This window comes from Lagenorhynchus albirostris, chromosome 13 (assembly GCF_949774975.1).
Source record: "Lagenorhynchus albirostris chromosome 13, mLagAlb1.1, whole genome shotgun sequence".
NCBI lineage: Eukaryota > Metazoa > Chordata > Mammalia > Artiodactyla > Delphinidae > Lagenorhynchus > Lagenorhynchus albirostris.
Genome location: NC_083107.1, coordinates 10,004,672 through 10,030,984, shown reverse-complemented (window position 1 = coordinate 10,030,984; position 26,313 = coordinate 10,004,672). Strand labels below are relative to the sequence as shown.

The 26,313-nt window shown below is 44.5% G+C and overlaps 1 protein-coding gene across 4 annotated transcripts in view; it reads left to right on the top strand.

Annotated features, from left to right (window-relative positions):
• NPHP1 (nephrocystin 1) overlaps nucleotides 1-26,313 on the top strand; it is a 73,868-nt gene that overhangs the window by 47,384 nt on the left and 171 nt on the right. For 2 of the 4 annotated variants that reach the window (XR_009543989.1, XR_009543987.1), the window contains exons 16-20: nucleotides 127-226; nucleotides 8,963-9,075; nucleotides 11,092-11,165; nucleotides 13,070-13,114; nucleotides 14,561-14,915. Coding sequence is in view for 1 of the 4 variants with exons in the window: in XM_060168460.1 (XP_060024443.1) it covers nucleotides 127-226; nucleotides 8,963-9,075; nucleotides 11,092-11,165; nucleotides 13,070-13,114; nucleotides 14,561-14,833 (605 nt within the window). In the remaining 3 variants the exon portion in view is untranslated. Of the gene's footprint in view, nucleotides 1-126; nucleotides 227-8,962; nucleotides 9,076-11,091; nucleotides 11,166-13,069; nucleotides 13,115-14,560; nucleotides 14,979-20,476; nucleotides 20,588-26,313 lie in introns of those variants that run through there. The other 2 variants (XR_009543988.1, XM_060168460.1) reach the window with 2 other exon arrangements.

Genomic DNA, 26,313 nt, shown 5'->3' with positions numbered 1-26,313 from the left:
CACTGGTGCTGAAAAAAACTTTGTCTTATTTTTATATATTAAAAAATGTATATAAAATACTCTATTTTATTATATTCACTGCCTAAGCACTTAAAGTTTTGAGATGTATTTTTTATTTTTTTAAAGCACATGGTAGTGTTTTCCATCAGATGATGACAGTGAGAAGGCAGCCTCAGCTTCTAGTAAAACTGAGATCTTTGAACAGAAGATCAAGGAACATGCTAAGGTTGGTACCTGCTGTTTCCTGTCCGGTGAACTTGGGCCCATTCAGCGTTTGTGGACCATCTCTGTTTCTGGCTTCTCCACGTGCTTGGTCACCTTCTGTTAATTATTTTTTTTCCTCACTAATTCTTCTGCCAAGGATCAGTAGGGAAATGGAATAATAATACATTTCAGATTAGCTTATTCTTCTGTTTACCAGTTAGCACAAATGATAGATGCGGTCAGAAATAGCATAGAAACTTTTGAGTCAACGGGACTTATCATCCACAGTCCTACCCTCAGGGAACTTTGGGGAACTTTTTTTAATGTCAAGTTTGTTGAGGTATAATTTACACGCAGTAAAATTTGCCCTTTTTAGTTTAAGTTCTTTGCGTTTTGACAAGTATATACAGTCATATAACTACCACACGGTCAAGATAGAGAATATTTCCATCACTATAAACAGTGAACTGATGCCCCTTTGTAATCAACTCTCCAGCTCCGGCCTCAGGCTACTGCTCCTCTGTTTTCTTTCCCAACAGTTTTGCCTTTTCCAGAATGTCCTACAAATGGACTCACACAGTACATAGCATTTTGAGTCTGGCTTCTTTCATTTAGCGTAACGTAGTTGAGATACACCCATGCTGTTGCCTGTGCTAGTGGTTTTTTCCTTTTTGTTCTAATTAGTATTCCATTTGGTGGATATACCATAATGTGTTTATTTATTCACTAGTTGATAGATACTTGGGTTGTTTCTGGCTTTGGGCAATTATGAATAAAACTGCTCTATATATTTGCGTAAGAGTTTTTGTGTGTGTGGGCATGTCTTCCTTTCTCGTGGGTATAGGTACTTAGGAGTGGGATTACTGGATCATCTGGTGTTTGTTTAACTTTATAAGAAACCGCCAAACTGGTTTCCAATATGACTAGAGGCCATTTTACACTCTCTCCAGCCACATGTGAGAGTTCCAATTACTCCGTATTCTTGACAACATTTGATATGATCAGTTTTTTTCTGTTTTGCCCATTTTATTTATTTATTTATTTATTTATTTATTTATTTTTGGCTGCATTGGGTCTTCGTTGCTGCGCGCAGGCTTTCTCTAGTTGCGGCAAGCGGGGGCTACTCTTCGTTGCGGTGCATGTGCTTCTTGCGGTGGCTTCTCTTGTTGCGGAGCACGGGCTCTAGGCGCGGGCTTCAGTAGTTGTAGCACTTGGGCTCAGTAGTTGTGGCACATGGGCTTCAGTAGTTGTGGCTTGCGGGCTCTAGAGCACAGGCTCCGTAGTTGTGGCACACAGACTTAGTTGCTTCACGGCATGTGGGATCTTCCTGGACCAGGGATCAAACCTGTGTCCCCTGCATTGGCAGGCAGATTCTTAACCACTGTGCCACCAGAGAAGTCCTTGCCCATTTTAATAAATGATTAGTGGTAGCTGTTGGTGGTTTTAATTTGCATTTTCTTCAGGGAGATTTTGCACTGGTAGAATCCCAGGTCGATCCATCTGTAACTCAGTAACCTCTTGGACAAGTCATTTACCATCTTTCTCAGCGTCTCAAGGTCTACGTCTTTAAAATGGACATAATAATAGTATTAACCCCATCAAGCACTAAAGAGGTTTAAGGAAAAGAAAATATATAAAACACTTAGCTAGTATGTGGCACACAGTAACACACAATAAGTACCAGCTATAATTATTACTATTATATAGTAATAGCTATATTATAAACAGCTATAGCTATAGCTATTATTATTATCATATGTCTAGATAAATGTAAATACAATGACAGGTGGCTGGCACTGTCATCACATTTGTTCAGCTGAGGATGTGCTGTGTAGCTGGTAGGATCAGGGGCATTCAAAAGAAGCTTTGAAGGTTTGGAAGAGGTGCCAGTTGATGACGTGGAGATGTGGAGAGTACGCAGTGGACAGGAGGGGCAGAGGGAGGAGCGTGGCTCGGGAACAGAGACTGATGCAGTTGACTGGTCCCACAGTGACCTGCTCTCTGCTCGCGGATTATCAGGAAGCAGGGAACCTTGGCCCACCTCTGTGAATGGTTGCTTTTCTCATTCTAGATCATGCTCCCAGTTTAAATATCCCTTGTTCTTATCTCTAGTACTGAAATGTGTATTATAATTATAGTGTCAACAGTTAAATCTTTCAATAACCATTAATTATGTGTTCATGGGTAGTATTCATCCTCTTGGCTTTTTTTTTTCCTGGATGTTCATAGAGACTATAAATTCCCTTCTTTTGGCCAATCTTTCCTTGGACAGTTTTTATTTTTCAAGATTAATAAAGGAAGCACAGTAGCGGTCTTTGTAGAAGAAAAGCTAGAATCCTGTTTGGCCTCATTCTTCCTACGTCTTCAGCCTCCCGCTATCCCCCTTGTTGATAAGCTTTCGAGAGTCCGAAGCACTCCCAAGCGTGTCTGTCAAGCACAGCTCTTAATAGTGTTTCTTTGGCCCCAAATATCAGTTTGCAGATACGCTTTACAATCTAGAGATCAAATCTGACTTGGGTGTGCGGCGGTCAGATGGGCAGGCCCGTTCTCCCAAAGCAATGAACGTTCTTCTGCATGCTGGGTTCTCAAAGAAGGGTCCCAGGTCCTCATCCCCTGACCTCAGGAACTGAGCCCTTGTTGGTTACAGCATACAGTAGGCACCCGAAAAATGTTTGTGAAATAATTTCCAAGTAGAGCTCTTCCTGCTGGTGTAAAAGTGGTCGGGAGCTCTGCTCTGCCTTCTGCGGTCCCTGGCCTCCCCCACCTCGTCTTGGTGTGCGCTCCTGTCTCTTCCCAGAGCCCCGAGAGAGACCTGAGCACCGTCTTGAAATTGCCGCTCCACTTTGCCTGATTCAGAAATGCGCTCTGCTCTCCTGGTGGTGTCAAGCGTGGGCCGCAGGGCCCGCCGGCCTCAGGCAGGCTCTCCCAGGGGCAGACCGTGGGCATGGTGAAGCCAGAGGCCTTGGGCCCTACTGCCGGGCCATGGGCTGGGGTGCGAGGGCTGTGCTGTGGGTCCAGGATGAGAGGCTGGGATCTGGCCTGTGCACCCTGGAGGTGGAGCCTGAGGCGGGGCTGACCCTTCTCAGTCTCCTCTCCCTGACCTGCCACCTGCAGTGAGTGGGGAAAGAAGGCGGATGATGCTACCAACAGCCCTCCTCCTCCACTCCTCCAAACGCCCATCCCGCCCCTGTCCCCACTCTCCCTTGCTTAAGAACTTCATATTTTGGGATTTCCCTGGTGGTCCAGTGGTTAAGACTCCACGCTTCAACTGCAGGGGGCACAAGTTCAATCCCTGGTTGGGGAACTAGGATCCTACGTGCCGCAAATCATCTTATGTATGTTCATCTTATGTATATGTGTAACTGATTCACTTTGTTATAAAGCAGAAACTAACACACCATTGTAAAGCAATTATACTCCCATAAAGATGTTAAATAAATAAATAAATAAACCCTTCATCTTTGTTTAGCTAGATTTCTCTGCTTGAAGGAGAAGGGACAGGGGCTCTTTTTGTTATGCCAAGGGACCTACAAAACTGCGGGCAGGGCCAAGGGTGGGAAGCCCAGTTATAATCTGCATTAGTGCCCCGTTTCCCCAGTATCCTTGCTGGTTGGCTTCATCCTGCCCTCTCACCAGCCAGCAATCTTCCGTGTGTGTCTCCTTTGGCTGTCAGGAGCCCTGTGAAAATCCGATGAATCAACGTGGACTCGTCTCCTTGACCAAAGAAACAGCACCAGAATCCTGTCCCTGGGTCTCCTTTTATGGAGACAACTCTGATCATGTTGACCCTCAGCTGAGACGGAAGAGGGAGCAAATAGGTCCTCCTGTTTCACCAAGACTCGCCTTTCTGATTTGGGAGCTGTTTTTTTGATGGGGTTTAACTTGGTGTGATTTGGCCAAATGCATGCTTTTAAGCCTCTGATGAGGGAAAGCCCTGAATTTAGACCCAGACTCCCAGAGCACAGGTTCTGAATACCGAGACATACTGGTCTGTGGCAGTAGGCTACATGCCTGTATATAAATTTGCTACAGATTTGTTTATTTTCCTTTGCTCTTTGGATGTATGCCATCTTTTTTTCTCTTTTACTTCCATTGTATTATTGCTAAAAATAAATGAAGTAATAGTGTTGCTTGCTGGGGGCCCAGTATCATGTTTATTGCCCTTCTGTTGGTCTGTCTGTGAGGTCAGAAAGAAGTATATCTTTACTTCTTCAGCTCAGAGCTTCCTGGTCACCTTGGATTTGGGAAAATCAAAGGATTTCCCCAAAGGAAGCTCTGATAAAGAGCCAGCAGCGTTGCTTCGTGTTATGGGGAGGTACCAGAAGGAAAGGAGTGCCGGCACTGTGGGCGCTGAAGGCCTCCACTGCAGGCTGGCCGCGATGCCTGCCAGACAGAGCAGGCCGATCTGGGAGAGAAGGGGAGGAGAGAATGGAAGGAAGGTTCCACCCCTTCCCCTCATAGAATTAATGTCTTTCTCAGCATGAGACATGAGTTTGGGCATGCTGCTGAAACACTGCCCGCATGAGCCATAGACCGGAGGGCGGGGTGTAGAACAACTCTTGGAATCACAGCATGAACACCGAGAAGGCATGTGGTGGCATCGAGGCAGCTTAAATGTTCCCCTGCAGCCAACCTGAAATCTAGGTCAGGGCTATGCACGATCAGAATTTTAGCGGGGCTGGAAAAGGATGGCTTCTGGCTCTGTGCATGAAATGCTCTATATGAATATAAGTGTGGTAAGAGAATCTATCTTGTGTTTGGGGGCATTTCTAGAATGCAAGGGTTAGGGAGTGGTCAAGGATACGTATCTAAATTCTGTGAAACTAGTCATAGGGACCCATTACTCCTGTACCATCCCTGGGGTCACGTTCATTCTGCTCTCTTTCAGCAGGCTGGAAGCCTGGATGTTACCTCTGTGATTAATTTTCCCTTCTAAAATTCTCATCCTAGAAGTTAGAGTGAAGGATTATTTTCTGAAGTTAAAGTCTCCTTTAACTTTAGGTGGTTTCCCTTAGCCCAAAGACATCTTCCTCTTGGTAGAGGACATTGTTTGCAAGGTTTTCGAGATTTCCTATACACTCATTCTTCATGCTTAGTGACAGAGTTCATGTATTTCTAAAAATAACACAGAAAATGTGTGTTTAGAATGATTCAAGACATTTTCTTGAGTATCTGCTAAGGTTAATTCTGGTGCTCAGTATTCCCAGTAAGTATTTAGTGTGTACCAGGTGTCAGGTTTTAAAGCACTCACTTGTATTTCCAGATTGTATTTTGAAATCTCAATATTTGAAATTTTATTTCTATTTTTTTATTCCCAAGTATTTTCTTTCTTTCAATGCTATTAGATATGCTATTAAATAAAAATAAAGTTTTAATTTCCTTTTCAAATTGTTCATTGTTAGTATATAGAAACATGACTGATTTGTGTATGTTGATTTTATATCCTGCAACTTTGCTGCATTTGTTTATTTTAACAGTTTTGTGTGTGTGTGTTTCCTCTGCATTCGTCACATATCAATGTAACTTCAATATTGAAATCACGTTGTGTGTGAACAGAGATAATTTTACTTCTTTTTTTTCTAACTTAGATGCTTTTTATTCGTTTTTCTTGCCTGACTTCTCTGGCTAGGGCTTCCAGTAATATGTTGAATAAAAGTGGTGAAAACGAACATCCTTGTTTTGATCTTGATCTTGGAGGGAAAGCCTCCAGTCTTCTCCATTGAGTATGAGGTTAGCTATGGGATTTTCACATACAGCCATTATTACGTTGAGATAGTTTTCTTCTATTCCTAGTTTGTTGGGTGTTTTTATTATGAAGATATGTTGCATTTTATCAAATGCTTTCAGCATCAGCTAAGAGAATCACGTGTTTTTTTTTTCCTTGATTCTGTTAGTCTAGTGTATTACATCGATTGATTTTCTTATTTTGAACCATCCTGGCCTTGTAGGAATAAATCCTACTTGGTCATAGTGTATAAAACTTAATGTGCTGTTGAATTATGTTTGCTAGTATTTTGTTGAGGAGTTTTTGCATCAGTGTTCATCAGGGATATTGGTCAGTAGTTTTTTTGTTGTGTCTTTGTCTGGCTTTGGTATCAGGATAATGCTGGCTTCACAGAATGAGTTTGGAAGTATTCCTTTCATTTCAGTTTTTCAGAAGAGTTTGAGAGGGATTGGTATTAATTCTTCTTTAAATGTTTGGTAGAATTCATCAGTGAAGCCATCTGGTCCTGGGGTTTTCTTTGTTGGCAGGTTTTTGATTACCATTAAGTCTCCTTTCTAGTTATAAGTCTGTTCAGATTTTGTATTTATTATTTAGTCGTGGTAGGTTGTGTGTTTCTAGGAGTATGTCTGTTTTATCTAGATTATCTAATTTGTTGGCATACAATTATTCATAGTCCTCTTTTATAATCCTTTGTAATTTTTGTAAAATCAGTACTAATGTCTCCTTTCATTTCTGATTTTAGTAACTTGAGTCTTCTCTCTTTTTTTCTTCGTCAATCTAGCTAAAGGTTTGTCGATTTTATTTGTCTTTTCAAAGAACCAGCTCTGCTTTCATTGGTTTTCTCTGTAGTTTTCTATTCTCCATTTTGTTCATTTCTGCTCTAATCTTTATTATTTCCTTTCTTCGGCTACCTTCGGGTTTCATTTGTTTTTCTTTTCAAGCTCCTTAAAGTGTAAAGTTAGGTTGGTGATTTTAAATCTTTCTTCTTTTTTAATGTAAGTATTTATAGCTATAAATTTTCTCACTTAACACTGCTCTCACTGCATCCCATAAGTTTTGGTGTGTTGTATTTTCATTTTATTTGTCTCAAGATATTTTCTGATTTCCCGTGGGATTTCTTCTTTGAGCCATTGGTTGCTTAAAAGTATGTTGTTTGATATCCACATATTTGTGAATTTTCCAGTTTTCCTTCTGCTGTTGATTCCTAGTTTCATTCCATTGTGATCAGAAAATGTACTTTGGGGGCTTCCCTGGTGGCGCAGTGGTTGAGAGTCCGCCTGCCGACGCAGGGGACACAGGTTCGTGCCCGGTCCTGGGGGATCCCACATGCCGCAGAGCGGCTGGGCCCGTGAGCCATGGCCACTGAGCCTGCGCGTCCGGAGCCTGTGCTCCGCAGCGGGAGAGGCCACAACAGTGAGAGGCCCGCGTACCGCAAAAAAAAAAAAAAAAAAAAAGTTGAAAAGAAAATGTACTTTGGAAAAAAGAAAATATACCTTGTATAATTTGTCTTTTAAATTGTTAAGACTTGTTTTGTGGCCTAATGTATGACCACATATGTTAGGAGAATGTCCTGGAGAATGTCCCATGTGCACTTGAGAAAAATGCATATTCTGCTATTGGGCAGAGTGTTCTGTATATGTCGGCCAGTTACAGTTGGTCTGCAGTGTTGTTCAAGTTCTCTTTCCTTATTGATCTTCTGTCTGGTTGTTCTATCCCTTATTGAAAGTGGGGTATTGAAGTCCCCTACTACGATTGTAGATCTATTTCTCTCTTCGCTTTTGTCACTGTTTACTTCATATATTTAGGAGCTCTGATGTCTGTTGTATATGTTTATAACTTATATCTTCTTGATGAATTGACCCTTTTATCATTATATAATATCTTTCATTGTAACAGCTTTTTGGCTTAAGGTCTGTCTTGTCTGATGTTAGTATAGCTATCCCTGCTCTCTTTTTCTTTACTATTTGCATGGAATATCTTTAACTATCCTTTCATTTTCAACCTATGAATGTCCTTAGATCTAGAGTGGGTCTCTTGTAGACACAATGTAGTTGGATCCTGTTTTTTTAATCCATTCTGCCAATCTGTGTCTTTGGGTTGGGGAGTTTAATCCATTTACATGTAAAATAATTACTAATAGGGAAGGACTTAATTGCTATTTTGTTATTTGTGTTCTATATGTTTTAAGGGTATTTTTGTCCCTCCTTTCCTCTCTTACTGTCTTCGTTTTTAATTGATTTTTTTTGTAATGATACATTTTGATTTCCTTTTGTGTATATTCTATACATTTTTTGTGTGTGGTTACCATGAGGATTACATACAACATCCTAAAGTTCTTACAGTCCATTTTAAACTGATATCAATGTAACTTCAATATTGAAATTTTCTTGTCCTTGAGACCCTACTACAGTATGTACCAGGCATTGCATTAAGCATTCCACATTTACCTCATTTTAATCCTTTTAGTAACCTGAGATGCAGCTATGACTATCTCTGTTCTACAAATGAAGAAACCAAAACACAAGGAGAATAAATAATTAACCCCAAATCACATAGCTAGGAGGTAGCACAGCAGAGTCAGAATTCAGTCTGATCTGCCACACCTTCCTGTGTTCCACCCAGCACTGGGAACAGTCTGAACTCGTTTCCTCTGCATTCGTCACATCGGGTGAGGTGGCAACATGGCTTTGTTAAAACTTGTAGCTGACTAGTCCCGTTCTTTCTAAAACACATAATTGATGACTTTTATTTTTTATTCGACATTTAACATGGCTGTATATGCGAACATGGAAACACAGGAACGGTAACCCAGAGTCGCAACTTGAAAGTACACACGTAAAAATAAAAGTTTTCTGAAGTTTAACGTGGTCAACTTATAGTGGAAGTTTTCCTCAAAATTATTAAAAATTTTTTTCAATAATGAAGCAGAACTTGAAACTCTTCATTCGAGTAATAAGTATACATTTTAAAAACACCGTAGGTTGGGTCATAGGGGATTGTTTAATGAATACGTTGTTTTTTCTTCTTTAATAGTCTACTGCCGGAAACATTAATTGGAAGTATGTGCTCCGTTCATTTGTTGATATTTTATCGCCAGATTCTTGGTGACGTGCTCCTGAAAGACAGGATGAGCATGCACAGTGCTGGTGAGAAGTCTTTGCAGTTTCCTCACGTACAACAGTGCATCATGCTTTGAGTAAATGTAACCTCTGCCAGCCTTTATCTTCTGCTTCTGAAGGTGACATTTGGAATAAAATATTTAGAATAGCATCAGTGTCAATCACTTACTTCAGACGCGAAGCATTGTGCTCAGCGTGCATCCTGTGTGAGCTCCGGACGTGTTCCGTTCTTTACGATATACACTTTTTACCATTCAGATTCTGGGGACTTGAGATCCTAAATATCAGATATAATCATATTTTCCTTTAATGTCTTTAATCATGTTTTTACTACGTGTTTGATATGTATATCATCTTTTTTGGAAAGAGACCAAAATTACCCAAAATAACTGGTTCTTAATGCAAAAAGTTTAAAAATCAATAAAATTGGTGAATCCAGGTAAGAGGTGTTCAGCGGTTCTATTTTTACTCTTGCAACTTTTTTGTCAGCTTGAACTTTTTCCAAGTAAAATGTTAAAAAGTAATTTTTAAAAAATCAGTGAGCCGTCACATGATTGAACTTGCACAGAGATATGCATGTGTTGTAAGAATTACCTCCAGAGAAAGTTGAATTTTATTGGATATTCTTTATTGAGTGCCTAGTATATGCCAGGCATTGTGCCAGGACCCAGTGATGAATGAGACAGGCACCATCATCCCTACTCTCGTGGAGCAACAGACTTCAAACACAAAATTATATGAATAATCCTTTTCAACCTCAAGTGTTCTGAAGGGAAATACACAACAAGAGCATACCCTAGGAAGACCTGAATTAATTCATAGGATGAGGGAAGGCTTCTCTGGGCAAGGAATATTTAAGAAAAGACCTGAGAGAGGAGTTAGACATACAGGGGAGATGGGTGGGGGTGGATCCTTTCTGGATAGAGGGACCAGCATGTCTGAAGACCCAAGGCAAGAAAACCGGAGTGCACTGGAGAGATTGAAATTGAAGGCAGGCCAGTGTGGCTAGAATCGAGTGAGAGGGAGAGAGAGCCCCATGATGACTCGGCTCTCATGGACAAGTGGAGTTCATGGTTAGACACGAGTCTCCTCCCAGGGACACACCACCTGGATAGGTAGGTAGAAATGGAACTACCTAGAGTCAGAGAAGCACCAACATTTCTCAAGGAATAATTGTAATTCTAAAGGAAGGACAGTTTAAGCCTTTTAGTCGTCACTTGCCTCTGAATTTGTTTCAATGACTCTAGAAAAACTTCACGAACGACCCGACTCCTTAAAGAGGAGAAGGCTTATTAGTTTTCCTATAGGTAGAGAGAAGCCTACTCAGAATCGTTGGCTTCATTTGAATCTGCGCATCAGAATAAACTTAGCAAGACCTAGAGAGAGGATTTTTCTCTACTGAGGACACAAGATTATAGAAGTCATTGCCCTTGCCGTTTCTGAAGTGTCCTTCCTGCTGGGCCTCTTTGCACAGCCCTCCACGTGCCACTATTGATTGTGAAATATCAGTATTCTCCTGCGCAGTATGTAGGCACGTGGTCAGAATCCCCAGCTCCTCATTCCTTCCGATGTCATCCAGCACCATCCGTTGGCCCCAGGCTGGGCAGGAGCTGCCCGCCCTCCACCTCCTTTCCCGTGGTGCCCCTGGTTCCCACTCAGCCTCCTGAGAGTGTGGGCGCCTCCTAATTGGAAGATTCCTCTTACCACACCACACTCATGAGGAGGAAAGAGAGGTTGGAAAAAAAACATAGAAGAACAAAATGTTCTAGTCTTATTCTGTTCAGAGCCACTTTACTCCCACCTAAAAGCTCTATCTACTTGGTACCAGACTCATTTCAGACTTCCCCGGGGTGTGGATATAGGGGCAGATGGAGGCCGAGGGGGCAGCTTCCAGCCCTCCGAGAGGTTAAAGTGGGTAGAACGTGTTAGCAACAAATCACGTGGCACAGTCATTTCAATCTGAATGAATGTTTCTATGTCTGTTGCTATAAAACACATTGGCTGAAGTTTATAGAAAATCCTTTTTATTCTTTTGTATTTCAGATTTAATTAGTAATCCAGTGCTGGCCACCTTCCCCAAGCTCCTGGAGCAGCCCGACCTGATGGATGCGCTCAGGGTGGGTAGTGTGCATCGTGATGGAAACCTGGCGGGCTCTAAAGGCGGTTAGACATACTGCACAATGAGTCCTGACACCAGCTCTAGGCTTCCGTGGGGTTTGTTTCTTCCCTATTTGGATGATGTCTCCCGATCCCTGTCTGTTGTCCAGCTAACTTGGTCTCATCTGTCCTTTCTTACTATGGAGGTTACTTCCCCAGGGCTGCCTTCCCTGACCCCGTAAGCAGATGGAGTGCCTGCCTTCTACCCCGTTGCAATCTCCTCCCTATTGTTTGTTCCTTGACTTAAGGTGGCCACCAATTGTGTCCTGAGAGCAAAAATCCAAAATGGTTTGTTAGATAAATTGAGTTTTCAGGGGAGAATCAGGGCCTGCATATCATTTTTATTTTAATTTGAAGTATGTTATCTGTTGTATGAAAAAGCAGCTGGATATTAGGTTGAACCATGTGAAACCTCTAATTTTTAGCCATTTATTGGCCTTCAAAAACGGCAGTTTCACAAAGTTCAACTTAAATATTGAATCAACAAGTATTAGGCCTGCGACGCAAATACTCAGATAACATAAGTGCCGTAGGGGATGTGTAATCCAGGTCCTTGCAGATTTAAAGGAGGCAGCATGTAAGGATCAGGAGCCTGTTTCATTAAAGAGGTCCTCAGGGAGATGCACCTAATGAAAGCCTGGGGGCTAAGCAGGGTTTCGACATACTGGGACGGGAGAAGAAGACATCACAGGTGGGAGGGTCAGCACAAGCAAACATTCTGAGGCAGGAGGGAAGAGGGCGTGCTCTTGAGGAGAGCAGACGACCCCATCTGGCCTGTCGGATGTCGTCTGTAGACGGTCAAGGGTGATCTCAGTCTCATCCTGTGGGTGAAGAGTGTGGTAGGTGGTGGGCAATCCATGAAGGGTTTTGCTTTAGGGACCCCGGACAGCACAGAGACGTGGAAAAGCACGTGCGCAGGAGGGAGGGGAGCTGTGTTGGGAGGTGCGTCCTCTTGATAAGGAGGGAGGCCATACAGCCTGGCGGAGTTGGAAGGAGGAAGCATCGTCTACAGAGGTTTTTATTAGACTTTGAAACTGATTTCACGTGCTGGTTTGGCTGGGGAGGGGGTGTCAACAGCAGTGATGAGGTTTTAGCAAAAAGATGTAAGAAAATGTTCTTGGCATATGCTTATCTGTAATTTCAGACAAGCTCATCTGGCACTATAGTTAGATAATGCAGAATTTCTCTTTCTTCCCCTATAAAGCATTAGTATATTAACATTTACTCGTTATACAAAACGTACATACATTGATTCATTCAACAGATATTTCACGAGAGCCCACTATGGCTAAGGCACCATGCTGGGCCCTGGAAGGTCTTTGATTCATACTTCTGTGGGGTTAATTGAACTCTGGGTTTTTTATTTCTTTAAAGAAGCTTTTGTGAAACTTGGTGCACAGATTGGAAATATTTACTTGCAAAGCTGTACTTCATTCTACCTCTCCCTGTCCACTGTCCTCATCTCGGCAAACAGAATTGTCGAGGAGTATGGTATTTGGCAGAATTGTCTATTTTCATGACTGTCTTACCTTGAAAACTTAATGGTATTTTATTGTTTAGGTGCTGCGTTGGTGCAGTTTGCATGCATGTGTTAGCGTTGCACTGATTCTCTGTTCTTAAATTAGTTTTGACTTGTAAGCATCACGGGCTTCTGAGGAATCGTTCACTGGTACATCCTGCCTGGTCAGTCTGGTTCTGGGTCATTAGCACTCGATGCCTAATTAGAGATTCACTCCTTACACGTGCAGGATCTGTACAGCGTTTGTAATCCTGTCCGTAAGTTTAATTACAGAGTGAAGTTGCAGAGGTGTGGCAAAGACTTGTGAATACTCGGATTAACATAATATTTCTGTTTGCTTTTTAGAGTTCCTGGGCTGAGAAAGAGAGTACCTTAAAAAGGTCAGAGAAGGTAACGTGACTGTGCACCCCGAGCGTCACACGTTTTGTGCTCCGTGTCTGCCGCACACCCTAATCGTGCCTCTTTTTTAGCTGAAGTGACCATGGTCCTAATCCCTCTTGACAGTTAAACAGTGTTATTACGGTTGCAAAGACACCTTCCCAGAAGGGTATGGGTGATGGATTCCAAGTGTAAAAAGAAACACTTGATCGAGACAGTCATTTCAGATCACTGAGTTTATTGAACTGAGGGGAACTTTCTAAGCCAAAGTGTCCCAGTTGGCTATCAAATTTCTCTCATTTAAAAAAAAAAAAAAATTCCCCTAGCTCTCAAAGTCCGTATCAGGTAAGGAGAGGGAAGAAGAAAATTGGCATAAGCTGTAGCACACATTGAAAGCAGGCGTGGCTGTGCTTACGTGGCCGGAGAGTGTGGTCATTACAGAAGTTGCGGTGATCAGTGAGTAGTGGCTTGACTGCTCTAGTCTGGGATTGACAAACTTTTCTGGTAAAGGGCCGGAGAGTAAATATTTTTGGCTTTGCAGGCCACATGTGGTCTGTCTCAAACACCCAGCTCTGCCACTGTAACGCAAGGCAGCTTCAGGCAATATGTAAACACCTGGGCAGGGCTGTTTTCTGTAAAACTATTTCTAAAAAGAGATGGCAGTGGGCTGCATGGGGCCCATGGTCCATGGTTTTAGGACTACTAATCTGAACTTTTCATTATCCTCAAGGAATCACGGGAGAACAAAGACACTAAAAATTGAAAAAAAAAAAGTGTATATATTGTATCCTTATTTGAGTTTTTGTTTGACTAAAACTGGCAGGTTTAATGCCCTTCTAGCTTGGCAGTGGACAGGTGCTGGGCCTCGGGCCTGTAGGAGCTGCCTGTCCACACACGGTAGCCTGCGGGGGCCACATCGCAGTGTAGGCCGCCACCCCGGCTGTGATGCCCACCCCAGCTGTTGGAGCCGGGCCGCGGCCCGTGTGGGTGTTGCCCAGCTCTTGTTATGGGGAGGCGGGGCTGACAACACATTCCTACTGCTTGGGGCTCCCTTCTCTGGATTTCACGCAGAGCCCTTGCTACCCTTCCCCCGTATCACCTTGACCTCATTCAGCAATACAGCTGACTTCACATCGTGTCTTAGTTCCGTTTACCTGGAACCGCACCCTCGTCCCCGGAATTAGACTCTGGCACCCCAGTCTGCTTGATGGAATGTCCATGGCACTCAGGGGGCACCCCGGCCTCAAGGAGCCCCTTGCAGACCCTCAGAGAGAACCACCTGTCTCTCTCCGCGGTGACTCCTGTTGTGTCCACGTCCTGACTGAGCTGCCAGACACTGACGCACCCCCCTCCCACCCCCTAGACGGCTTCTAGCTAACAGAGCTCGTCCAGTGTAACCCTTGAGGAGTAATGAGCTGGGTCCCCTCACAGTCACTGGTGGTGCCGGTGTTTTCGCAGAGAGACAAGGAGCTCCAGAAGGCCGTGTTCCTCCTGGTTTACCACGACTGCGCGCTTCCCCTCCTCCACTCTGCGCTCCTGCCTCCGTTCAGGTGGGCAGAGGAGGAGACCGAGGCCGCGCGATGGAAGGTCATCGCCGACTTCCTCAAGCAAAGCCAAGAAAACGAGGGCGCCCTCCAGGCTCTGCTGTCGCCAGCGGGGCTCCATGAGCCTTTCGACATTTCAGAGCAGACCTATGACTTCTTGGGTGAGATAAGAAAGGTCGCAGCCTGACAGCGGTGCCCCTTGACCTTCTACTTCCCGCTGAATCTGATAGACCCTCCATGACAACCTGCATCACGTGAGAAAACCAGAAGTAACTCTCCCATCATAACCTAGGCTTTATTCTTTTTTGTTCAGGCCACATTCTATAAGAAATATTTATTATTTATTTTTCAAAAACCAACTAACAAATTTTTGTTTTGTTTTTCTTTTTCTTTTTTATTGAGTATAGTTGATTTACCATATTATGAAAGTTTCAGGTGTACAATATAGTGATTAACAATTTTTAAAGATTATACTCCATTTAGAGTTATTAATACTGGCTATATTCCCTGTGCTGTACAGTATATCCTTGTAGCTTATTTATTTTATACTTAATAGTTGTGCCTCTTAATCCCCTACCCCTATCTTGCCTCTCCCCACTGGTAACCACTAATTTGTTCTCTATATCTGTGAGTCTGTTTCTTCTTTTCTTATTGAAGTATAGTTGGTTTACAATGTTGTGTTAATTTCTTCTGTATAGCAAAGTGACTCAGTTATACATATATATACACTCTTTTTTATATTCTTTTCCATTATGGTTTATCATAGGATATTGGATATAGTTCCCTCTGCTATGCAGTAGGACCTTGTTTTCCGTCCATTCTGTATGTAATACCAAGTAATAAATTTAAGTTAACTGTATCTATAGATTTATATGGAAGCAAGATTTTATCAAAAGCTAAATTTATGACTATTCAAGGAAGTGAGAATATAATCTACAGACTAGGAGAAGATATTTGCAAATGATATATCTGATAAGAGTCTAGGACCCAGAATATATTAAATATATGATTTTGCTAATAAACTTTGTGTTGTGAAATGTAGGGGAAATCAGAGTAATCTGTTTGAGAAAGTTGTGCTATTAATCACTGAATTCAGTCTAATATTTGAATGTGGTTTATTCTAATTAGATATAAAAACAGAATCTAGTTTTACCTTTTCAAGTCCATATAATTGGTGCTCTTAAAAAGAAAATAAAACAAAACAAAAAAACACCTCCAGGCTTTGGGGACTGAGTTACCCCACCCCTGTGTCAAAGAACAAAGATTTTGTTGCATTTCAAATAAACCTGTGACTGCCAGTGAATTGTCCCAGGCCTTCACTGTGAGTGATAACAGTACGGCTGGCGTTCGTTGAGTGCCTGCTTGCCTGCTGCGTGGTTCTCATTTACTAGGTTAGCGCTCACAGCTACGATAGGAGGCCAGCACTGGTGTTTTCCTGTATTACTACAGCTGAAGAAACAGGCCAGGCAGATTCGATAATTTTCCTAAAGTCAGAGCTAGTAAGTGGCACAGCTAATGTACCTCGTAGAGACCCCATGTAACATCTACAACCTAAGACACTCGCCTCATCAGTGCAAACATTTAGGAATTGCATGTGAAAATAAAACATGAGAAGGCTATTGGAAGAAAAAGACGATCAAATTAGAGTTTAACCTAAACTGTCAGAGCACCAACTGAGGAACTTTTCTGGGCAGCGTGCTGCCTTGGAGGAGGCATTTACTTTTAGAGATCCATTGTATTATGAAACTCCTGGGCTACATCTTTAGTCAGCTTCCGCTAAACCCTTAACCGAAACTCAACGTGGGCCTTCATCTCCGAACTTAACATGGTATGAAAGGGCTTCCAGCCACAGATGTCATGAGAGAACATGGCCTCGGAGAAGAGATTTCACTACGTCTCCACCGCCCCCCCAGACCCCACCCCATGCCCTCAGTGACGTGTGGGAAACCATCATGACGAGCTGCCTGTCCCCTTCCCAGGGCGGTGCCTCTCTCCCTCTGGGACCATGGCCCTCCACAGCTCCTGCTGCAGGAGAGGGGTTCCCGCCTGTGTAAATGGAGGTGGTGAGCGTATGTACAGAGATTTCCCGGTTCTGTCAGAGTTGTCTCATCTTAGGTCCCTGCTGTCTGGTTTGAGAGAACATGAAACCATGTCACTCCCCGTTGCGAAGGTCATTTTTCTGTAGACTCTTTAATTCCTAGCTGCCACCTTTTACTTTTTCTAATCATTTAGCTTATTCTTAGCATCAAGCCAGAGGTGGGGCATTCTGAATGAAAGAAAATATTGCTGGTGAATTCCTTTCAGTGAATGCACGGCGTGGAGCGAGGGAGCTTTCCTTAGAGGGTGTTTTCACAGACTGTCTTCTGTGTTCATTTGAAATGTGTCGTGCTTGACGAATGCGGCCAACTTCAGGGTTTCTGACATATAAGCAAAACACCGAGACAGGAGAGAAAACAGTTTCAGTCATGCTCAGGCCCAAAAGGAAGGCGCGGAGGCAGTTGGCCCGCAAGGAGGAGGCTGTTCCGCAGGGGTGAGCGTGTCTCTGCCATCGAGAGGCTGAAGTTCCCTCCTCAGTCAGTGGAGGCTTTTTTTTCCAAAACAATGAAACCTCTCTGGCTTTTTAATGCCACCTTTTAGCTTCCAAAACAGGAAGAGGCTGTCAAGGAGCCAAAAACATCCTGGAAATGAGTCCTTGGGGGTCCGCATGTCAAGGAGCGTGACTTGGCAACACACCGACTTAACCGAGAACTGAAGCGGGGGAGCGGCAAGACGGCAGCAAGTATGGGGTGCCTCCCTGTGAGGGGGGATCCCCACATCAGAATCACAGGTCGGGGCAGGGGGACCTTCCCTGGCGGTCCAGTGGTTAAGACTCCATCTTCCAGTGCAGGGGGTGCGGGTTCGATCCCTGCTCGGGGAGCCAAGATCCCACATGCCTCGCAGCCAGAAAACCAAAGCAAAAAACAGAAGCAATATTGTAACAAATTCAATAGAGACTTTAAAAATGGTCCACATCAAAAAAAAAAAAATCTTAAAAAAAAAGAAAAAAGAACCATTGTGGAGGACGGGGGGACTGGCCCGCTCCCTCCACCTCCAGCCTCATACAATGGATCGAGCATCACATCCATCAGATCTGCTGGAGGCGGAAAATGTTGCAACTCCCTGGCCTGGGGGGCCAGTCTGGATGGCAAGAGACGGGGCATGTACTACGGAGCAGGTACCACCTCAGTCGCCAGTGGTTTTATGGTCTAAGATTGAGGCCAGAACAACTCACAAGGGAGTGGTTGAAATGCATGATACCACATACAAACGGGGCAGGTTTAACTTGCCAACCCAGCAGCATCTGGGAAACCTCCAGGGACCAGGGAGGGCGCTGGAAGTGTCATCTGCCAGCCCAGGGCTTTGTCAGTTTACAGTGTTACAGGACATCCTTTGCTGTGGACTTGGTCACTTCCTCTGGTGTGAAGCATTCCAAGCTGGGAGGTTCTCTCTGGGCGTGGAGGTGACCAGAGCTGGCTGGAACCTAGCTGCTTTGTGTTCTGCTTCCTCAAAACAGAGAATCTGAGACAGAGCCCTCCTGATTCAAGGCACCGTACATCTGAGGTTTATAATCGCCCATTCGTTCGTTCATTCATTCATTATGTATTTGCTGAGCACCTACTATGCTCCAGGCACAGCATTCGGCTTGGAGGACCCGGTGGGAGCAGCCCTGATGAGATCCCTGTCCTGACTTACAGTGCACGATGTGGACGTAATCACACATGAGAACCATGAAGAAGGGCACAGACTGCTGGAAGGGCCTCTCGCTGTGTCTTTCCGTTGTTGCTGTGATATTTAAATTCCAGCCATCCCATGTCTGCAGGGTTAAGAGCCCTGAAGCGGGCACCGAGTAAGCGATCAGCACAGGTGGTCCTTCTTACTGCGCTCTGTCTCCCCAGACGCCGCCATCCCACGTTGGGGACCAGCTCACTCTCTGAACTCCCACTGTTCGCTGTCTGAAACTCAGGAATATGTGGATTTAATAACACGTGGATCCCTCAAGAGCCAGACTTGCTGGCGGAAATTCTGATACTTGAAGGCAGTAATCGAGTAATCACAGATGGACGGGGGGAGGGATGGGAGGAGTGATAAATGAACGGTGAGTGAAGGGCTGTGCCATGATGTGTAGGAAAACGGAGCCCTCGGAATTTATGTCTCAGTGACTGACACTGAATGAGGGCGTGCAGGCGTGCAGGCAGAGTATAAAATGGAAACCAGAAATCACGGATGGAAAACAGCTTTCACTCGGGACTTTGGTAATATGGCCCTTGGGTAGTCCATTTCTCGTGCTCTGGAGACAGACTGGACCTTAACCTGCTCATTTGTATTTGACTTTGCCAACAAAGATTAACTTTGCCGAACTTCGCCCTTTCGAAGAGGCCACTTTGGGGAGATAACAAAAAAGGCTCCGGGCTTTCTGAGCCATTCTCCAGGGAGGTCTCTCTGGAAGACCCAATCATTATCCCATGAGTCCGTCCTTTTTCCTGCCAGCTGTCCTTTGACCCTGAAGCCTTCTGTGCCTGCCCAGACCCCAAGGACACTGGGAACCAGACTCAGTTCTTCCTAATGGCCACAAATAGCATTAACCGCAGCCTCCTCCCAAGCCTGGTGCTGTGGTTGTGTGCATTCTAACTCCCCCATTTGGGAGGCAGATTGATTTGTAGAGATAGTAGCTGCAATCCAGCTGTGTCTGAATGAGCAGGCCAGAGCCAGTGAGACATGAGTGTCCCTGCAGGGTGAAGGGGGAGGGCTGGGCTCCTCCTTCTACAGGGGGAAGCAAGTGCATGGACATCTGGTGCATTTGCTGTCCAATATCCATAGACTTCTGGTAGCTCCACCCCCCTTCTCCTTCTGGAGGAGCCCCCCCCCCACTATACCACACCCTTTGATCCCTTTCATCACAGCTCCAGGAGGGGCTATGATTGGCTCAAGAAGATCAGGATATGCCACTCCCCTGGTCACAGTGATTGGATTAAGAATGGGCCAATAGAGAGCAAACCCCAGATTTATTCTAGAGCCCTCTCCTTCCCTGCCCAGTGTAGCAGGAGATGTGAGATCTGGAGCCATTGTGTATTGCAGCAATTTTACTACTGGGAAGTGAAAGCCTAGAGCTGTGTGTACATGGGGGTAGCACCGAGTGAGGTTAAGAACAAAGCCAACGGTAGTGACAGTGACAGGCAGGCAGGGCTGACCAAACAGGGGATCTTAGGTCCTTGGTAGCATTGTTTGAGTCCCTGGATCAAGCCTCACCTGAAGCCAACATTCCCCCAACTTCTCACTTACCTGAGGTAATAAATTCCCTTGGTTGTTAGAGCCAGTTGGGATGGGTTCTTCTAACACGTGCAGTGGGAAGAATGGATACGCTGTCCCTTCTCCAAGCATCTCTGGCTTTCTCCTGGCCTGCCCCTTATCAGGCAACCAATAAATCTTTTATGAAAAATGTATAAGGCGATTTATTGGTGGGGAGAGAGTTTGAGGAAGAAGAGACAAAAAAGAGAGAAGCAGTTGTCTCCAAAGTCTTTCTGACGGAGAGGGTCGATTCAATCATTCGAAAACATTTATTGAGTGCTTACAGTGTGCCAGGCAATATTCAATACAAACAGAGTTACTGCTCCTCCGAAGCCAACATCCGAGGGAGGGCAGGGGCGGGAGACAAACAATATGCAAATGAATCAATAAACAAAAATACGAGGTAGTGATAAGTGCTATACAGAGAATCAAAAGAGGCTGGTAGAGTTTTGGTTCTGGTCAAATAGTGATGGGTATTCTACCCTTTCCTCCCCACTGAATGCAGCTAAAGCCCTGGACAGGATGCGTGAAACAGCTTTCTGAGGACTCTGAAAAATAAGTAGAAGTGGGACTGTTTGGGAAGGAAACCAGAATTGAAAATACTACCAAAGTGGTGGTGAGTTTCCCATTTTTTCCCTCCAGATTCTTCAGGCCTGGGCTCAGACAACATGAAACCTAGAACTGTGTACAGGATACAGACCAAAAACGTCTCCGAAAAAGCCCTCCATTTCTGGGCTTAGGAATGGGAAAGAGAGCCCATATAGGGCAGAGAGAGTGTAGAAAACCCCTGTTTATTTGTGGAGTTTTTTCCATTCTTTCCTGCCCCCAGGCAATCTAGTGACAGTAGGGGTGACAATGGCAGTGGCAGCCAGATAGGTGACTAAACTCTAAGGAAGGGCACCCTTCTCTCTGACCAAAGGAACTGTGGTCCTAAGAGCATGGGGGGAAATCCTTCCTTCTTTCTCTTTCTCTGTAAATAAATATATCTTGTTGCTTTTTGTCACAGTACAGCAGGGAGAGTAAAACCCTGGCTTTTTAGCCAGGGGACCAAGGTGAGGGTGGAGGGGTCAGGATCACCTGGGAACTGGAAAGTGTGGGGGGATCATGGGGAGGAGGGAGCTAGAGAAAGTGATCCCATAAAGTAGTGTGTGAATGTCTTAGCTGCACCTAAACAGCATGCCAGAGGATTTTAGAACTGAGCAGCACGGTCCCAGACTGATCCTAGGTCCAAGACTAGCACACACACCAAACAGATCTCAATAGCACTGCAAAGCCTTGAAAACTGAACTGACATTGTTCAGGTGGTTTCAGACCAGAGAAGGTAGACAGGAACTTCCTTGGAGCCTGCATCTAACCAGGTTGGTTACCTGCTAAAGCAAACAAAAAATCAACATTCTCTATAGGATTTAAAGAAGACCCATAATCCTATAACATAATATTCAAAATGTCCAAGGTAAAATCCACAATTACTTGTTATTTGAAGACCCAGGAAAATCTCTCAAAGGGGAAAGATGAAAGGACAATAAGAGACAACAAGTCTGAGATGACATGGTTGTTGGAATTGAGACATTAAAGCAGCTGTTATAATCATGCTCTAAGAAGTAAGGGCAAATCCCCTCGAAATGAATAGTCTCATCAGAGAAACAGATGATATAGAAAGAACCAGATTGAAGTTTTAGAAACAAAAAATACAATAACCAAAATGAAAAAGATTAATTGCATGAACTCAATAACAGTATGCAGATGATAGAAAAGTCAGTAAATTTAAAGATACTTCAATAGGTCAACATAAATCAATATAGATAGATCAATGCAAATTGTCCAGTTGAACAATAGAAAGGAAATAGATTGAAAAAATAAACAAATCCTTAAGAACCCATGGGACAATGCCAAAAGGTCTAACATTCTTGTAACCAGAGTCTCAGTAGGAGGGGAGAAATAGTGTAGTACAGGAAAAAAAAGTTTTTTTGAAGAAATAATGGCTGAAAACTTTAAAAATTTGATGAAAGACTTAAAAGTTACAGATTCCAGAAGCTTAGTGAACAACAACAAAAAAAACTCAGGGAAAGCCATACACAGCCATATCAGAATCAAACTATAAAACTAAACACGAAGAAGAAAAAGTCTTGAAAGCAGCCAAAGCAAAACAATGCATTCAACAGAGGGAACAACAGTTTGAATTACTGAGAATTTCTCATCAAAACCAGAGGCCAAAACATTTCTTAAGTGCTGAAAGAAAAAACAAAACCGGCAACCCAGAATTCTATATTCTGCAACAATACCCTATAGGAACGAAGGTGGAATTAAGACATTCTCAGATGAAGGAAAACTAAGGGAATCTATTGTCAACAGACTTGCTCTGAAAGAAATGCTAAATGAAGTTCTTCAGGCAGAAGGGAAATGATACCAAAGGAAAGCTTGGAACATCAAGAATGAAGGAACAGGGGCTTCCCTAGTGGCGCAGTGGTTGAGAGTCCGCCTGCCGATGCAGGGGACGTGGGTTCATGCCCCGGTCCGGGAAGATCCCACATGCCGCGGAGCGGCTGGGCCCGTGAGCCATGGCCGCTGAGCCTGCGCGTCCGGAGCCTGTGCTCCGCAACGGGAGAGACCACAGCAGTGAGAGGCCTGCGTACCACAAAAAAAAAACAAAAAAAAAAGAATGAAGGAACAGCAACAGAAATGGTAAATATCTGGGTAAACAGATTAATTTTTTCTCTTAAGTAAGTTCTTTAAAATATGTATGATGGTTGAAAGCAAAAAACATAACATTGTCTGATGGGGTTTTCAACGTATGCATTTATAACATGAATGACAACTACAACTGAAAAGAAGAGGGTAAAGGGACCTATATGGTCTTCACTCCATCCGAAGTGGCAAAGTACTCTTGAGTTGACTGGAAAGTTAAGTATGTATACTGTAAATCCTAGAGCAACTTCTTAACAAATAATACAAAGAGACATGGTAAAAAACTCAGTAGATGAATTAAGATGGAATAATAAAAATGTTTTTAAAATCCAAAAGGAGGCCCAAAAGATGAAAGAAAGAAATGAAACACAGAGCAAACAAATAAAAAACAAAAAATGAAATGGTAGACCAAAATCCAAATATATCAATAATTACATTAAATGTAAATAGTCTAAAAATACCAATTAAAGGCAGCAAATTGTTGGGCGTTCTCTAGTGGTCCAGTGGTCAGGACACAGCACTTTCACTGCCATGGCTGAGGGTTCAATCCCTGGTCTGGGAACTAAGATCCCACAAGCTGTGTGGCACAGACAAAAAAAAAAAAAAAAAGCAGCAAATTGCAAAACGGATTAAAAACAAAGGCCCAACTCTGTCATAACCACACACACACACACACACACACACACACACACACACACACACACACACACACACACACACACACCATTATAAATATAGTGATATAGGTAAGTTAGAAGTAAAAGAGTAGGAACATATATATCACGCAAACACCAAGTGTATGATAATAAACATGCAAACATCAATTATAAGCAATAGTATTTGTGTACATTGTTGGTGGGAGTATAAATGGTTTAACCACTTTGAAACATAGCTTGACATTATCTAAAAACGCACACCACATGACCCACAATTCCATTCCTGAGATATTCGCAATAAAAATGCATACCTAGATGCCCTGAAAGATGTGTTCTAGAATTTTCATAGCAGTGTTACTAATTAAGACCCCAAATTGAAATAACCCAAATGTTCATAAACAATAGAATGAGTAAAGTGTAGAATATTTATACAATGGAATACCGTGCAGCAGTGAGTGAACTACAGCAGCACACAACAACGTGGATGAGTTTCCCAGGCATAATGTTGGGCGAAAGAAGCCAGACGCACAGAAATTCATTCAAAATCAAGCAGAACTGACTGATAGGGTTAGACATCATGGGAGCAGACATCTGGGGAGAAGGGAGGGCGAAATGACTGGGTGGCGTCTGGCAACGTTCTATTTCTTGCTCTGGGTGGTGGTTTCATGGTCTGTATGTTTTGTGCATTTTTTCTGTAAGCATATTATACATCAACAAAAACAATTTTGAAATGATTTTTTAAAATCAGAATGGAGGGACTTCCCTGGTGGCACAGTGGTTAAGAAACCACCTGCGAATGCAGGGGACACAGATTCGATCCCTGGTCTGGGGAGATCCTACATGCCGCGGAGCAGCTAAGCCCGTGCGCCACAATGACTGAGCCTGCACTCTAGAGCCTGCGAGCCACAACTACTGAGCCCGAGTGCTGCAACTACTGAAGCCCACACGCCTAGAGCCCGTGCTCTGCAACAAGAGAAGCCACTGCAGTGAGAAGCCCGCACACCGCAATGAAGAGTAGCCCCCGCTGGCCACAACTAGAGAAAGCCCGCGTGCAGCAATGAAGACCCAACGCAACCAAAAATAAATAAAATTTTAAAAAATATCAGGATGGAAATATTAACAGAGGAGGTGCTGGTCTTACTATGGAAAGGAGAAGCAAAGAGAAGTGATTTCAGGATTAGAATTAGATGAACAACTACTTGTTAAGCGTCTGCCGTTAGCCAGAACTGTCCTGGAAGTTTTCAAATAGACTGTATCTCATTTAACTTGCCCCAACACACAAAGGAGAAAATGTGACCCGCAGCCTCACACCAGGCTCTGACCTTGTCTCACAGTGCATTCACACCTACAGCCCCAGCGAGGCATCACCTGGACTGGCAGGCGAAGATGTTCTCACAGCTCTAAACTTCTGTCCGTCCCGGCATCCCGTTGCCTGTGGTGCATTATGAATCCTACAGCTTTCTTATGAAGAGCCTCAGTAGATTGTGCTGTACTTCATCGCATATAATAAAACATGACTTGGCTAAATGTAAAATGTTTAAAATATGCCAAATGTTTTACAGCCTTGTTTTGTCACATCTTCCCTTCTAAACATATGAATTGTCTCAGAAGGTAGAAGTGGCTCAGGCCCTGTCCAGGTTCTGGTATTAACTCTACTTCACAGTCCGAGAAAGGTTATTTTCCTTCTTGTTTTCCCTGAGCTGTTCCCGTAGACTATGTGCCATGTTGTCGGTGGCTGAGTCCAGGGTATCCTACAGCCCAAGAGAGTGGCCACGGCTGATTTACAACAGTCCGGAGAGGGGGCAAGAGGTGGGATTCCTGGGGCAGTGCCTGCTGTGCTGGGTTCATCCTGCAAATGAGGTGGGGCTGGAAAGCAGGTGGGATCAGGGCCTCACTTCCCCGCTAGATCCCCCCAGGCCTGAAGGAGGGCATGACCGGGCTGGCTTGACGTTTACTCCATGTGCCCTTTGCCTCTCTTTGCAGTGACTTTGCTTTGGGCTCATTTGTCCAAACTCCCCTGTCCCCTGGCTCTCACCCAGCTCTCTCCCAACCAGGCAAAGGCCCAGCAGATTGCTACCCCGACCTGTGCCCGGGAGGGCCGGCCCTGGTTGTTCAGGAACTGGCCTCTTGTGGTGGACATCTCCTGACCCCAGCACACAGAGCAGTCCTCCCACATCCCCTCCACTCCAGGGCTGAGGCCACGGAGGGCAGGGAGAATGGACCTCCAAACCCCGAGCATCCCCAGCAGACTTTGGGGCACCAGGCCTTCCTGCAGGGTGGCAGATTCTCAGATGGACAGGCAAAGGGCCCACATCTCCAGGCCCTTTCTTTAGAGGGAAAGGAGCCACTTGGTCGCTGGGTCACAGCCCTGGAGCTCGGCCAGTAGGCAGGCGGAAGGCAGGAAGGAAACGCTTGGCCCCAAGCCTGGCTCCTGAAGCACCGGCTGGGGTGCTGGGGCAGGGAAGGGGTACCCACTGGGGCGGATTCTTCCCAGAGAGGGAGCCCTCCTCCGCTGGGAGAGAAAAGTAGGAGAGGAGGATGGTGACAAGGGTGCAGAGAGAGAAGGAAGTGCTACGTCCCCAGGACGGGGCAGGAGCTGGAAGTGAGGGTGGCCCCTCGCCCTCCGGCTTGAGGCCCCCAAGGTGGAGAAGGCGGGAGCAGGGCATGCTGTGACCTTGACTTGACCTGGCAGATTCTTGGTCTCCTCACTTGGAAAAGGGGCAACCCGGTCACGTGCCGGGCTGTGGGGAGCACCAGAGCTGACTGCGGATTTCTTGGCTCCTAGTAGCTCTTCAATGAACGGTCCTTGTTATTCAAGCGGCTCAGCCTGTATTCTGGGCACCCGGTTGGGGTGGTGGCTGTAGCTGGCCTCCCCTGGAGTAGCATGCCTGGGATTCAAAACTTCCTTAGGAGGAAAAGTCTAGGAAGAGGCTCCGGCTCTCCTTCCTTAGCGACTCTGCCCCAGCCCGGGCGAAAGCCTGTCTGATGCACAAACCGCATT